The sequence below is a fragment of the Centroberyx affinis genome, unplaced genomic scaffold (assembly GCF_046629955.1).
Source record: "Centroberyx affinis isolate AG114_WGS23_722 - 3 ecotype Tasmania unplaced genomic scaffold, CSIRO-AGI_Caff_v1 ptg002918l_1, whole genome shotgun sequence".
NCBI lineage: Eukaryota > Metazoa > Chordata > Actinopteri > Beryciformes > Berycidae > Centroberyx > Centroberyx affinis.
Genome location: NW_027281040.1, coordinates 31,858 through 48,063, shown reverse-complemented (window position 1 = coordinate 48,063; position 16,206 = coordinate 31,858). Strand labels below are relative to the sequence as shown.

Sequence of the window (16,206 nt, the reverse complement as noted above, 5' to 3'; positions counted from 1 at the left end):
TGTATGATGTTATTTTATTTTAGTGGATTTTCTTGTTACTGAGCAAGATACTGTAAACAGAGCCAAGCACTACACTATACAGTATATTCTCTCCGTCTGTCTATTTTCTCTTTCGAGCCACGTTTCTGAGACGATGTCACGTCCGTCACTTTCATCTTCAAGTTGTTTAATAAAAATAACACTATCACGTTTCATGTGACTGTTTTAATAACATGCCGTGTTCACGATTACATCTTGGAAATTATGAAAATGAAATTGACAAGTTTAGAATCTTTATTGTGTCATTTATTCCAGTGTGTGCAGTAAAACAGCAGATGCAAAAATACATACAGTAAGAGGTTTTATCACCAAAAAATGTCTTATTACAAAAAAACAAGTTATTTCTTCAAAGTATTTAAACATAATAAAATAACTATGGCAATGGCTTTGAATTCTCCTGAGCCGTATCTCATACTCTGTCTCTACTCTGTGCAATCTAATAAAAAAGAAACAATAAAGAAAATATAGTTGTTCAGTACTCCAGCCATGACAATATCACAATTTTACCCACACAAGGCAATGCTCGACAACACTTTGATTTAAAATATAAGGCATCATATGTGGATTGTAAACACACTGAGTCTCTGATTATTATAATTAGAGCATGATGTAATGAACACAATGTTCAAAAGATATAGGGGGTTGAATACGTTCAATCTCCATCATAACTGCATCAGAAAATGTTATAATACTCTATAATGCATCATGAATCTGGTGTGAGCAGGTTATGAGACTAATGTATCTCCCACTCGAACCTATGTATTTCTTTTGTTCATCAAGACATCAAACATAATCATGAGCTGTGTGCCACAATGTAGTTGATCTCACTTTTTGATGTCACTTTACTTTAGATAATATGATGAGTCCATGATGTGACACAATAATAAGAATTCCACAGCTCATAATACATTTGATGTCTAATAAACGAGAAAAATGGAGGCCCCAGTGGTAAATATAGTATCTCTAACAGTCTCATAACCTGCTCATACCAGATTCATGCTGCATTATAGTGTATTCTAACATTTTCTGATGCAGTTATAATGTAACTATAATGTGCTTATGATTTGCATATGTGTTATAACCAACAATAAATGGTACCTGATTTTCTGATGTTGTGATGTCTAATGCAGAAAAGTTTCTCTCTGCTTCTCATGAGCTTATAATCTTCTTGTAAGGCATTACATTACACTTCAAGCAAATTCTATCTGTGTAGTCATAACAGCTGTGACTGTAGTGTTGCCATGGCAACTGGCTATTGTTAAACTCAGTGCTATGGCAACATACTGTCAGGCTTTACTGTTGGCACAGCATGGTGTCACACTGCACCGTTGCCATGGTAGTTTGCCATCAAGTCGACATTCCCATGGTAACTGGCTGTAATGTAACTGTCAGCATCTAGTTGTCATGGTAACATGTTGTCAGGCTGTGTGGTTGCTATGGGGATTGGGGCTGACCAGTGTCTCCACCTCGATGACCTCTGTCACAAGTCCTCTGATGACACTTATACTGTCCAATGGCAGCTCAGCAGCGGTCTCTGGCTGGGATGCCATTGGCTGAGCGCTCTGGAGACCCTCCTCCTCCTCTTCTGCCTTTACACCTTTCTCTTCGCGGTCTCCTTTCTCCTCCTCTTCCTCCTCATCTCCCTCCCTCTGCTCCTTCTCCAGCTGGCCACCATTCTCTTCATGATCTCCTTTCTCTTCCTCCTCTCTCTGGTCTGTGGTCTGAGAAGAGGCGGTGGCGCTCTCTGCTGGTGATTCAGAGGAACTGCAGCCGTGGTCGACCGGTTCGCCTCCAGCCTGGGCTTCACCGACACCTTCCATTTGCCCTTCTTCTCTCTCCTCTTCCTTCTCTTTCTCCTCCTCCTTTCTCCCATTTCCCGCCTCTCTCTCTTCTTCCTCGTCGACGCCCTCGTTTTCCTCCCTCCCCTCACTTTCCACCACCTCCTTTCCCTCTTCCGCCGCCTCTCCCTCTCCTTCCACCCTCTCCTCCGCCCTTCCTCCTCTCAGGTAGACGGCTCTGTCGGTGGCCTGCCGCACCGTCGTCGCCGTGGCGATGCAGCCGACCGCCTCGCTCAGCGACGCCAGGCTAGTTCTCAATGGACTCTCTGTGCAAGGGGAATGGGACAGTGGTGGGGAGGAGGAGGAGGACTGAAGGGGAGAATCAGCTTCTGGTGTAACATCTGAGGCAGGGAGGTCAGCCTTTGTAGAAGCTGCAGGTGGGTCAGGTTGATCACCTTGAACACATTCGGATGGGGCAACCGTGGACGGAAGGGGATCCGAAGGGTTAGGACAGATCGGGCTGAGAGCAGGGGATTCTGGGACAGCAGGGAGGTCCGGTGTACCGCTTACACCTGCAGCTGCAGGTGGGTCAGGTTGATCACCTTGAACGTATTCGGATGGGGCAACCGTGGACGGAAGGGGATCCGAAGGGTTAGGACAGATCGGGCTGAGAGCAGGGGATTCTGGGACAGCAGGGAGGTCCGGTGTACCGTTTACACCTGCAGCTGCAGGCGGGTCAGGTTCATCACCTTCAACACATTCGGATGGGGCAACCGTGGGCAGTGGCGCGGACGGAAGGGGATCCGAAGGGTTAGGAGAGATCGGGCTGAGAGCAGGGGATTCTGGGACAGCAGGGAGGTCCGGTGTACCACTTAGATGTGTAGTATCTGCATCAGAGACGGGTGCGGCCGAGTCGGGAACTACAGCTGCGGTTGTGTCGGTTCCCGGTTGAACTTCCTCACAGGGTTCGACGAAGACAGAAGCGACCGGGACGGAAGATTCGTCAGACTGTTGGGTCACGACGATGACGGGAGACGGCAGCACTGCACTTGGGCCAGAACCACGACAACTATCAGGGTTAGATTCGGGGTCAGGGTCAGGTCTGGGGCAAACGTCAGCCGCGCCCGACTGACTTCCGTCCTCCACCGGGGAAGCGGATTCTCTACCTTCATCGGGGACCGCTGAGGAGGAGTCTCGAGTGGCCCGAACGGCCGGGCTGCTGGGCGCGGAGCGAGGAGGCGTGTGTCCGAGCAGGCTGTACTGGCTGATGGCCAGATCCGAGCTGTCCAGCAGGAGATGGTTGCTCCTCTGTTTGGCAGCCTCCTGGACCACTGAGGAGAGGGGGAAGGGGGCAGGACAGAGTCAGTTACAGATAAGGGTATGTTACTTTTTACATTTTTAGGCATTTAGCTGATGCTCTTCCATCCAGAGTGACTTAGAAGTAAACACTTTTACCACCCTGAAATTTCGGGAACAAGTCCAAACAAAAAGGGTGGTAGTTCTTTACTTGATTGGGTTGAAAATCACCTCAAACTACAACAGTTTGTACCTGATCCTCATCAGCTTGATTTACACAAGGATAAAGAAACAGATTCCCTTGTCATGTTGAAACAGTTGGAATTAGATTTGTACGCATCTCACACTTTGTGTCTGGACACAAATCATCGCTTTAAGTTTGTGCTCTGTAATTCCTCTATTGGATTAAATGATCACCTTGAGGAAATTGGATCATTGCAGCAGAATGGGACATACGTAGATAACAAGAAAAGTAGAACATATTGAAAATAATACAACAATTGTCTGTGTCTGTATGCGTAGGTTTTTACCTTTTTCTATCTCTTTGCTGAGGATGTCTCTCAGGACGTCGTCATAGACGTTATGGACCAGGATGAAACTGCTGTAGTCCGAGAAAATGTACTCCTCAAATTGCTTGAGCTCCTGCACACAGAAAACACAACACTGGAACATTCACACAGGAAAGCGGCAGCATTTTCGGTGTCAGTCCTGTCCTGAGTACAGCAATGAGCGCTTGGTACCAAAGACGGAGACAGAATTTAGCAAGGAACTCAAGGATTAACACCAAGAGACTGAGTGAAACAGACTGAGTTAGACTGAAGCAGAGTGTTTGACCTACAGGTTTCCATGTGTTGTCCATGTCCCTGGTTAAAGCAGGCAGAGTGATTTCCAGTAGGGCTTCCTGATAGAGCCTCCTCTGTACAACTCTGCTGTCGTGGTCCAGCTGCTGCTCACACACAAACCCAAAAAAAATGAAAACCCAATATGTCATCTTAATTCACATTTCAAGGTTTTATTTTCAATGCAGAAAAAAACTTAACATTATTTCAACCAGATGTAAAATTCAAGAAATGTATGTGATGATGATACAGTATTTGCTCAACATTTCATATCATAAGATAAGAACGAATGTAGTTATGGGTCTTGAACAATATTTTCCACTGAGAATTGTTACAGTTGAGCCTTTTTTTTGCCAACAAAGCTGATATCTCGCCAGTTCAGTACATCTCCATGGGATGTTATGGTGAAGAATGGACTAATTCATAAAACATGAAAAACAGTGTGGTTCAGTTACAGGCTGACACTGAAGTGCAATTCTTGAGATATAAAAAAAAATTGCACTCTCCCATGACTGAATATGAAAACAGAGTGCACTATAGACGGTGTGTGTATACCTAAGCATATTTAGAATTTGAATTTTATACCTTCAATTTGTAGAAATGTACTACTTTCTACTACTTCTACTACTACTCAGATCACAGACAGAAACCCCAAACAATTGTCCATATAGTCCAGGCATTTTACCCAAAAATGTGGGTCAACCTCTCACAAACTGCAACAAAAACAAACTCAATGGATTTTGTGTACTCAATATGTTCTGAATGAGAGGAAAAAACTTTGAACTCTAACTACTCTTTCATACTTTAAGATAGAAACTCCATTCAAATTAAACGGGTCACCACTTTTAGTACTTTATTACTCTTATTCAGCTTTTTGATACCTTTTGTACTTTTTGAGAAATCGCAGTTTAAATTTTATACTTTTTTCAACCGTTATAATGGGATCCTATGGAGCCAGCCCACAGTGCGTGATGTCACAATTGACTGTAGCAGACTGTACAGGCTGTACTTTTTACTAAATTCACACATTTTAAAACTGTGACACTTCACACAACTTTAACACTACATATAGTGCAGGAACAAACCCTCAAAAACAATGAAGTGATTCACCACATAGGCAAAAAAAGTGCAAAAAAACGCCTGCCCTGAAAGAGGGAGTACCAAGTTAATCCCATGTCATTTTCTACCTAGTGGTTGTATTTACATCATATTTGCACTGCTGGTCTACAGGTAGTGTCCCTACACTCCAAACCAGAATGTCAAAATATGGTTCTATTGTGAATCAGCAGCCTTTTATATAAGGCCTTATTATAGGCGGAAATATCAAACAGTTAATCTTTCTGAGAAATACTCACTTTTAATCCTAATCTAATAATACTGTAATCCGTACCCAATTATGCTAATAATTCAATTCAGGTAGTCACTGACATTGTCTCATAAAAAACAAGAAGTAATAGTTTGTCACTGAGCACTATTATTGTGACTATCCAGTGAGTATAACCCAAAAAAGTACACAAAAATGCCTGCCTTGTAACAGGGAATACCAAGTTGATCCCATGTTTTTTATCCACTGGTTGTATTTACATACTTCATATTAGCACTGATGGTTCTCAGGTAGTATCTCTAGACCTCAAAGCAACCTTAAATTAACCACAATGTCCAAATCGAGGGCTTGGAGCCAAAGGGGCGTTAAGTGCGATTTTGGTCGAATATGAGTATTATGTATCAATTGAAAGGTCTCAGTGAGATCTTTTCAGTGCCAAAGGGACACAACTGAAATCATGACCCATAAGTTTTAACAACAAAAACTGAAAGCCGTAACAGTAAAAGTAGGGTTTTGCTTGGTGTCAAAAGGGCGTAAGTGCAGTTACGCCCTTTTGACACCTAGCAAAACCACTTTTGACACTGTACAAGCATTGTGGGTAGAGGAGTCAACAGCACTTAGGTCAACTCAAAATGCATGTTGACGTAAGTAATGCTAGCATGACAGCATGATCACATCATTTTTAGTATCCTATTCATCTCCTAATTAATAGTCTAGGTCAATATTAGATGAATGTAAATATGTTAATATTCCCATTAAAAACTTAAGCCTATAGATTCAAAATGTTATTTTATAATGTTAGGAGAGTGAACTGGTCAAGATGAGCTCTGATAGTCAGACTGCTGGTAGCTGAAGTTCTCCCTCAGTGGATTTGAAAATAGCCAGGTCAGGATGGTTGACCACACAGGTGTCCACTGCTTGACTGAGTTGTAAAGCACACAAGAGGAAGCTGACACCAGAATGGTGCTGCATGCAATTCACCTCTCTGACAGATATCAAAACATCATCGTGAAAAGCGATGATACAGATGTACTTGTGCTGCTCATTTACTATGTCAGTCGATGGTTAGGGTTAGGGTTACATGCAAAAAGAACAATATCCTAACCCTAACCCTCTATTAAAACTGCTAGGTGGAATTGGGTGCTTTTGACTGGGGTCCCCCAGGACCCCAATACATTGGTATTTTTAAAAAAGCACTAATTAAAACAGAAACAGAAAACAATAATATGAAGTAATTAGGAACAAATTGATCGACAAAGTCATGAAAAATTGGAATGATAGAATAAAAACACCTGTGAGATATGACAAAAAGTATACCTCTGGGGTCTGCGGGTACCCCAGTCAGTAGGATTAAGGTTAATTACAAAATAAACTCAAAATTGGATTTCTCATCCCCACAAACCCCTGAAATGTGGTATTATATATGATTGTAGAAGGGTTTGATGTATAATATGTGTATGTAGTGTTAAAGTTGTGTGAACTGTCACAGTTTTAAAATGTGTGAATTTAGTAAAAAGTCCAGCCTGTACAGTCTGCTAGAGTGTGTTATGACATCACGCACTGTGGGCTGGCTCCATAGGATCCCATTATAAAGGTTGAAGAAAGTATAAAACTTAAACTGCGATTTCTCAAGAAGTACAAAAGGTATCAAAAAGCTGAATAAGAGTAATAAAGTACTAAAAGTGGTGACCCGTTTAATTTGAATGGAGTTTCTAGCTTAAAGTATGAAAGAGTAGTTAGAGTTCAAAGTGGGCATGGTTTGAACAGTCCTCCCATAGACTTACATTGTAAAAAAAAAGGCGTTTTTGGTAGGATCATATTTAGGTGATTTTCAAAACTTTCCCTTCATACAATTTCTTAGGACTCTTTTCTCTAAATCAGAACATACGAGGACACAATATCCATTGAGTTTGTTTTTGTTGCAATTTGTGGGAGGTCAAGTTACATTATTACTGGACTAATAGTGTTTGGTGGGCTGCTTACCTTGAGGACTCTTTCCTTGGCTCTCTCCATGTTAACGGGGATCTGGGCAGGCTGACGTCTGGCGGATGATTGGAGGAACAGCTCTAATGTGTAGACAGCACTGTCCAGCAACTGGAACATACACACAACAAAGACTGTCCATTATAATGATAAAAGCTACAAGATCGAATTTAGACTCACTTTGACTTTAAATTATGGGGAGTGGCACCCTTTGTCGTATCCAACTGACACCCCATGGTTTAATCTAGGAGTACTAGCCGATGCCAGATACCTGCTCCATCTCTAGGTGTGCGGAGTGAACCAGGCGCTGAGTGCTGGTGAGTCTGAATCGTTGTTTTAAGTCTTGAAGTTTCTCTGCCAGATTCTCTACCAGCTTGTAGCAGTGATCCAGACTGGTGGAGCGCAGGGTGGACAAGGCCTGGAGAACACACACACACACACACTCACTCTCAGCCTGATTTACTTATACACACACACTAATCCAGAAGGTAGACACACACACTCTGACACAAGCTCTCTCACCTTCTCCAGCCCCTCCGCCCCTCCATGTGTGTGTGTGAGGGCGGCATCCATCTGTGTGTGAAGTGTGTGCTGGATCCCCTGGATCCCCCCGCTTATACATTCAGTTAGAGCCTCAAGGATGGAGGACAGGTAGGGAGTTATGGAGTCACTGCACAGTTTCTCTGCTGGATCACATATACGGGCTGGAACACACACACACACAATGGGGGAAAAGAGTTACACACTTACATATTGTGCACAGCCACTGGAGGGAGACAAAAGGCAGGTAATGCTCACTGCAATATCAAAATGTTTACCATTACTTTGTTCCAGACTAATGAAATTCTCTGTCTGATTTCTAATGAAAGGCCAATGTCAGCCCCATATATGGGTTTAACCCTACTGCCAGAGGTCAGAAGTTACTTTTCTGTATGTTGTTAGTTATGTTGTGGGCTTAGGGGTTAAAGGTCAACGTTCTTTACCTCTGAGTTTGTCCTCCAGGAAGCGGCGAGAGGCCATGATCTGGTCCAGGTTCGATCTGACGACCGCCTGATTGGCTGACGCCGTTTGACGACACGCCCCCTTCAGAGCCTCCAGTCCATCAGTCAGCTGCTCCAGCACCAGAGTGTAGGTGGCCTGCACTGTCTACACACACACACACACACACACACACACACATCACTTGACATGTAAGTTGACCAATGGGACAATCTCCCAAAAACTTGTATTCCTTTCACTCACCGCCATCCACTGTCGGATCCTTTCGGTCTTCTTCCCCTTCACTCTGGACTGAAGCTGACTCTGTAACCATGGCAACACTTCCTCCATCACCTGGCTGGCCAGCACCTACACATACAAACACACAAACTGTTTCACAAGCAGGCAGACGGACGGATGGATGGACGAGCTGAGGGACGGACAGATAGATAGATATTCGATACCCCGGAAAATACCGTGATATTTGTGAAACATCGCGATATTCGATATTATAGAATATCGGCCCAAGCCTAATAGATAGATAGATAGATAGTGTGTGTGTATGTGTGTGTATCGCTAACCTTTTCCTCAGCGCCCAGCAGCATTTCCCAGGATTCATAGCATCCTTTGTCCTGTCGGTAGAGTCTGAGGGCGCGGACGAACGCCTGGCTCTCATAGGACGAACCACACCATGGGTCTGCAGTGGAGGTGTGTGTGAGTAGTTATCAGGTATAACAACATGCTAAGGTAGTCTTGCTGAATCCAAAATAAAAATGTATGTCGGTTGCGTTTTTCTCATTTTGCTATATTCTTATTTATGTTCAAACTTGTCTTCGCTGTATCCTATTTGTGACCCAGTTTCCCCAACAGGGATCATTAAACTTCACCTTATCTTTCGATGAAGTCTGACAAACTTTTCGAAACTTTTGGGAGACGCCGACTCGGCTGAATGGAAGAGTCGTGGAAGACGTTTGAGGAACAGAAACCTCCAGCGGATCTCGGCTTCCTTCCTTTTTTTTTTATCATCAACAACATCCTCCGTATGAATCACTTCACGGATGAAAGTAGCGTCGCTATCTTCCCATAATATTGCAGAAGTAGAGTTGAGTGGCGTACGCTTGGTGGCCACTTTATTAGGTACACCTCTCTAGTAGCGGCTGATCATCTGTGGCTATAGCTCATTTATTATAAGGGCCAACAGCTTGTGTGTAGTGAGATGCCCTTCTGCACACCGCTGTTCTAAAAGAGCTGCTATTGGAGCATTTGTTGCCTTTCTGTTAGCTGGAACAAGTCTGCCCCATTCTCCTCTGAGGTTTTTGGTTTATCGCACCATTCTCTGTGGTGTGAAAATCCCAGGAGGGCAGCTATTTCTGAGGTGCTGAACCAACTGTCAGACCGCAGACTTAACTGACACATCTTGCCCGTTCTAATGTTCGGTCGAACAAAACGCTAAACCACTCCACCGTGTGTGCATGCTTTATATACCGAGTTGCAGCCATCACGTTTGGAGGAGCAGGCTGTTTGCGTTAACCAGCGGGTTGTACCTAATAAAGTGGCCGGCGAGTGCCGTTGGCAGAGACATACAGAGTGTATCTGCCCATCTCTGTGCATATTAACAGTAGGCTACACTTAGTAGCTGTAAAGCAATCCAAGCAATCCATACAGTCTTCTTGTGATGGTCTCAAAATGAATGTGGTCATGACTTAAAATGCTACAGATAGCACCTTTAAATCTAGTGACATTTTCTCGATACCAGTGAAATGCAGTGGAAACAAGTGGAATTATCTCACTTCATTGGCAGAATTTTTCACTTGATATGAATTTAAGCGAGACTAAATTACTCATGTGGCGTGTTAAGACGGACATTTGCAGTGAACCTCCTAAGAAACAGGCCTTCCTCCTCAGATACTACTGCACTGCTTGAACCAGAGTTGGAGGCTACAAGGAAAACTACTAGATTCTTTATGTTTGGGGTTCAATTCCCAATCCTAACTGATGCACTTTTTTATCTTATGATCCCTTTATGTCTGTTTTCAGTGTTGGGTGGTAACACATTACTCAGTACAGTACAGTAATGTTATTATTTCTCCCAGTAACAAGTAGTGTAATTCATTATTATTTCAATTTCAGTAATGCGATTGAAAAAAACTATATGTCAGATTGTAGTTGGCTCATCTAGAAACTAGATCCCAAGCAAATCCTTCAGTTTCTGTTCCTCATTATTAGTCATCCTCTCACTCTGAGTTAGTTTAGATGAGAAATGACAGATAAGTTGACTTTCTCTGGGTGGAAGTATTCCCTACTTTGATTTTATCCAGTAAAAGGACGACAGGAACATCGAACATCAACACTGTTTGGTTTCCTCATCATTCACAGGAGAGGAAACTCACTTATCCCTTTTGAAGAGAGAATACAATCATCAATTTTGGGGAACAAGTGCTATGACAAGTCGTGTAAAGAATTACTACCAGAAAGAAACAAAAGTAACATTTTTGAAATAAGTAAAGAGAAATGTATTACTTTTGGAATAACAAGCACTTTTTGCACTGTGGTCCCTTTATGTTTAAACAAAATACTCAAGTAGTGTGTGTTGTTTCCTGTTGAGACCACAGTGTTGCTAAGGATATCTACAGATATGATATGCCATGAGAGTTAAGGTCCAACTCATGATGCGTCTCTCTCTCTGATCTGTTTCAGCCGTATCCTGGCTAACCACACAGGAAGCCAGCGGTATTAGTATTTTTATCTGTTGCCAAGGCAACAACCACAAAAACCGAGGGGCATGTCATCCCCCAGTCTTTCCTCTCTCTTTCAACTGCACTGTCTAATAAAGCCGAAATGCCACTTAAGGTTAACAGTTGGGTAAATTTGGGTGAAGTTCCAAGGTACAATTGAGTCATTAAAAGCATCTCACCACTTCCTTAGAGTCACAACAAAGTGTGTGTGTGTGTGTGTGTGTTTTGTACCGAGGTTCTGGTGTCGAATGCAGGTCTTGAGCGCAGACAGGAAGCGATCTCGTTGCTCCTCCTGTGCGAAGAGGAAGCAGGCGTGGCCTGTGTGAGGCAGGTGCAGATACACAGGGAACGCACCTGGAGGGGGCACCACCGAAGAAGAATCCTCCTTCACACCTGGACACACACACACACACAGGACAGCATTACAGGTGTAGTTCCAAAGTGGGTTTGATTGTGTTCGTCTTGCACGATGAATTGGTTTTGAATGAAATAACGCTAAAACAGACAAAACCAAGCTATGGCTTCATGTTTACTGTGATGGATTCTCTCTCTCTCTATGGAAGTTGTTTTTCACACTGGACAAGAATGAATGGCAGCGAATGGAAGGGAGGAAAACGAGCGCTGATGTCTCCAACTATACCGACTGTGTGCAGAAACCAGCGGGAAGCATGTAAAGGTGATGCTTCATGCCAACAGATACCAAAGGGACAAGAAAGGAAAAAGATCTAATGTTGGTGAGTCCGGCTAACCGTTGAGTATTCCGGCACAGGTTTGCTCCAGCAGAGCCCTGGACTTCTCCTCTGTGGTCAGCACAGCGCCCCCTGCTGGCCGGAGGACCAACTTGGCCGCAGTACCACGACTGAAAGCCTACAGGCAGACACACACAAAACAATGTTACCTATATATCCTTTATATACTAAATATCAGAGAGAGAATAGGTTCTGCTGCTTGGGAGTGTGGCAGCACAACCGCTGACAACATTGTCGAATTGTGTGTGTGTGTGTGTGTGTGTGTGTGTGTGTGTGTGTGTTACCTCCATGCTGTCATGTATCTCCAGTGTGTAGTCTCCTCTCAGTACAGTGTATCTGTCCTTACACTTCTTCCCCTGCTCCTCCCAGCAGGAGAACTGAACGCTCCCTTGGTACAGCACCTCTTCCGCAGCATAACGAGGCTGAACACACACACACACACACACACACATTTAAACAGCTCCACTGTGACGTGTTCACTATTTGTCAGTGAGGTCATTCAGCTACATCCAGCATGAATACATAGTCAGTGGTGATTGATTGATTGACAGGTCCAGGTTCCAATCCTACCCTGTGTGTGAGCAGTAGGCCCCGCCCCTCTTTCTTAGGCTCCACCTCCTGGTGCAGGTGTGTGGTGTGGGCCGCGGAATACTGCTGGCGGTAAAACACACCAAAATTCTGGAGCGCCGAGTCGGCAAGGCCTGGACACACACACACACACACACACACACACACACATATACATATACATAAGTCTTTTAAGTCGTTACTATGGAATACAAACCCAGGACATCTCATCCTCCACAAAACACTACGAAACCAAACCCCATATTTTTTTCCCCTTAAATGTCCTTAATTTCTCTTTACATAAACATGAATTATCCATCAAAAAGAACATAGCTTTAAAAAAGTAAGGTTAGTATCATGGGTCTTTAAGGGATTTATTCATGGGTTGATTCATGGAGACACTAGAAATTAAGGGATTTTCATGCCTTTTGTGCAGGTTTACAGGTTATTAATGAGTTATTAAGGGAAAGTTCCTGTCTCCCTGAATTTTACGTGAAATTAGAAAGTAAGAAGTCAAACATTAAGGGGTGTTTAAGGTGTTTTTGATGGGGGCTCCTTCTCTGGGCTGCACCTTTTGACCTGTAACTGTAGAACCCCATCTTGGACCAATCAATGTCATTTTGAAAACGCTGGAACACAATGGTGAGATGCATCATTTGCACAAGTTTCGTCACAATATGATCAGTGGTGCTTGAGATATCGTGACAGAAACCAACACATAATTCCCCCCCAAAACACGTGAAATTTAAAATGACCGATTATTTTTCATGGGGAATAATGGTAGGAAAAGACTAAAATTACAGTGGTGTTCTCCTTTAATGTGTTTGGACATGACTGGATCTTTATCTGCTCTTCATCTGTATGTATTATGGCTGTTATCACATAATGTTTAGGTTACTCCACAGTCTGACTTTCATCTTACACACTGACACACATACACACATGCAACCAGGGCAGGTTCTTCTCAGACAGATCAGAGACAACCCATAATAATGTAATGGTTTGAAATGGCTGTAATTATGGACTAGTTTGCCATGGAGATTAGCAGCAGGATGTGAGTGTGCTGATAACTGGTGTGGGACTGGGAGCACACACGTAGAAATATGCAAAGCCGCTCCCACAGCAGAGCATTTATGTTTCATTTTTAAAAAATGGTTTTATTGACGTTTTTTTCTGACATGTTATCAATAGAGCAAAGCATTTTTAATTGCACCATAATTGTAGATTTTTTTTTTTATATATATAAAAATATTTCTTTCAAACATCCAATCCACTAAGTAACAACCATCTTCTGATAGAATATATTTCCCTGCATAATAAGATAAACAGTTCACAGCACTCACCACTTCATCATGTCACAACAGTGTGCGTGAGTTTGATTATGTAAGTGTGTGTGTGTGTGTGTGTGTGTGTGCTGCAAGTTCCTGTACAATGTTTATCTGTGACAGGCATGTGAGAGTGGTACAGCAGAACACACTCACCAAAAACACTAGTACCACTACTGCTACTAGTACTACTACTACTACTACTACTACTACTACTACTTCAAAGACGTTCTCATTGGGAGTTGGTGTCATCACATCGCCTTGCATGCTGGGATGCCAACAGGAATTTTAACAGAAAGAATTTTAAACGCATAACACAGCAACAACTAAATATTCTATCCAAATTCAGACATGGCAAAGCATTCATATTGTAATATATATAAAATTGTGTGGCTTTTGAGGCAAGATGTGCATGATTATTGTAAGAAAGTAGAAACTGACATCAACACCAGGGATGTAGTGGAGGCTAAAACCACATCAACTCAGTTTACCACCTGTTTAGGCCTGACATAAATTATGATAACATAAATTCATAGTATACATCACAGTAAGTATTAAAACAGATTAAGTTATATGAGGAAGGGGGCTTAAGGTTAGGGTTAAGGGATGAAAAAACATAATGCTTTTGTGAATTTTGAATTGAATTTTGCTACATTGATGGTTGTTTTACTTATGATCATGAATAATTAGAGATCATAGTTTGTTTACCCACCTTTTTATTTACCCCTACATCACTGACTCTATGCAATATACACTGCTACTACTATTACTACTAACACTACTCGTACTTCTATTATTTCTCTTTCACTTTCTGTCTGTCTTTTGTTCTCTCTGCCTGTCTTTTGTTCTCTCTCTCTTTCTCTTTTGCTGTCCATTTTTCTCTCTCTGTCTATTTAGATTATACACTCTGAATAATAAGCCGCTAAAGTCACCAATAACACCATAAGACGCTTTAAAATAAAATAATCACCTATATATTTTTTTTTTACCTTTGATGTGGCTGACTTTGGCCTCATCCAACAATCCAGAGGAAGATGCTCCCATGACGTGTGCTTCTGTTCCTCTCAAGAGTCTCTAGGAAACGATAATTTAGCCTTTATCAGCCTTAAGGAACACCGCAAAGGGGATAAACTCAACTACCCTATACTGTTATTCTCAGTTATTTCAAGACGCCTATATATTCCTTGTGTTTTGATAATTTCTAGAAACCTGAATCTAGAAAAATCTAAACTAAATGAGCGACACCCATGTGGGGAAAGATATAGATGGGTGTTGCTGAGCTCATTTCCTCTGTTCTCTGCAAGGCGCCGTGTTGTGAGATGGGCGGGAGTGTTGAAATATGAGGGAAAAGTCATGTCGTTTACAATAAGGCTGTCATAATCTGCCACCTGCTGGTATTCAGACAGAGATGTGACACTATGAAACCAAATCCCTTCATTTTACACCTGAAATGTATTTAACTTCTCATTACATAAACATTAATTATCCATTAAAAATAACATAGCTTTAAAAAAAAAAAGTAAGTTTAGTATCATGGGTTTGTTCATGAATACACTAGAAATTATGGGATTTTTCATGCGTTTTCACAAAATGGTCACTATAAACTCGCTATTGAGTATCATAGACACACTATAAATTACTATTGGAATATTTTAGAGCTATAAAAGTAGAACAAGAACAATGTCATTTGGTTTTCTGTGACTTCCATTGCTCAATTGTAGTTAATCATAGTGTGTATCATACCTATAGCTACCTATATATGATACATTTTTCAACATGATGCATATTGTGTCTTTTTATGGTGTATGCATTTAGGATATAGCCTTCCTTCTGTGTTACAGCTACAGACTTCTGAATATAGTCATATTTAACTCTAAGTCTTTGTTGTGATTAATATGTTATTTGTTGAAAAGTAACACAAATGTACAAGTATGTTGTCCCAAACTAGATTAGTGTTTAAAAAAAAACAACATAACCCATTATTGCAGGTGTACACACCATAAATCCCTAAATCCATAAATGGGGAAGGTTTGGTTTGGGACACGCTCTTTAGGTTTTGGGGCTTTTCTTTTACAGACAGAACTGACAAACTTACTGGTCTTATATTGGGCTATAACTCTGCCTTTACAGCCATGTGTTACTTTATGGCTTTTAGAACTCTACTGAATACTGGAACAAACCAGGCTAGTACAGAATAGCTTTATAAGCAGTATGAGGTTTGTGAATACAGAGTGGAGGAGATGTATAGGGTGTATTTCGAGAATTTCACTCATAGAAGTTGATTTTTTTTCCCCAAACAGGCACAAATTAAGCAGTATTTTGATGAGTACAGTCAATATACAAGAATTTGAGCCATGTGGACAGGGATTTGTTCAACTAATTGGTTATTGAATAATTCAATTTGAAAGATTCCTCATTTACTTTACATTTTCAAAGTGGATTTGTCTTTTTTAGGCATATTTTCTAGCTTTTAGCTCGTCTGGTAATTTTTCTAAAAAGCAATTCCAAGTCACCTATCGCTCGACATAGTGTATGCTAAAGTGTTAGCATGGAGCCTACTATCGCTCGACATAGTGTATGCTAAAGTGTTAGC

At 41.9% G+C, this 16,206-nt stretch overlaps 1 protein-coding gene across 1 annotated transcript; it reads right to left on the bottom strand.

Annotated features, from left to right (window-relative positions):
- Positions 1 to 1,453: 1,453 nt before the first annotated feature.
- Positions 1,454 to 14,895, bottom strand: LOC139658468 (protein Niban 1-like). Its single transcript, XM_071536602.1, has 14 exons — positions 14,603 to 14,895; positions 12,292 to 12,422; positions 12,006 to 12,143; positions 11,722 to 11,839; positions 11,204 to 11,365; positions 8,819 to 8,934; positions 8,502 to 8,606; positions 8,243 to 8,405; positions 7,782 to 7,963; positions 7,531 to 7,677; positions 7,260 to 7,370; positions 3,952 to 4,059; positions 3,644 to 3,755; positions 1,454 to 3,148 (listed from the first exon to the last, which is right to left on the bottom strand). Exons 1-14 carry the CDS (start codon positions 14,655 to 14,657, stop codon positions 1,458 to 1,460), a joined length of 3,339 nt encoding a protein of 1,112 aa, XP_071392703.1. The 5' UTR covers positions 14,658 to 14,895; the 3' UTR covers positions 1,454 to 1,457.
- Positions 14,896 to 16,206: the final 1,311 nt, after the last annotated feature.

Bases quoted from the DNA above. Each gene is read 5' to 3' on its own strand.
- LOC139658468 (XM_071536602.1), bottom strand. From the start codon at position 14,657: ATGGGAGCATCTTCCTCTGGATTGTTGGATGAGGCCAAAGTCAGCCAC. The intron at 11,366-11,721 runs GTTAGCCGGACT...GTGTGTGTCCAG, and splicing joins CTGTGCCGGAATACTCAACG to GTGTGAAGGAGGATTCTTCT. The intron at 3,149-3,643 runs GTAAAAACCTAC...CCCTCTCCTCAG, and splicing joins CAGCAAAGAGATAGAAAAAG to TGGTCCAGGAGGCTGCCAAA.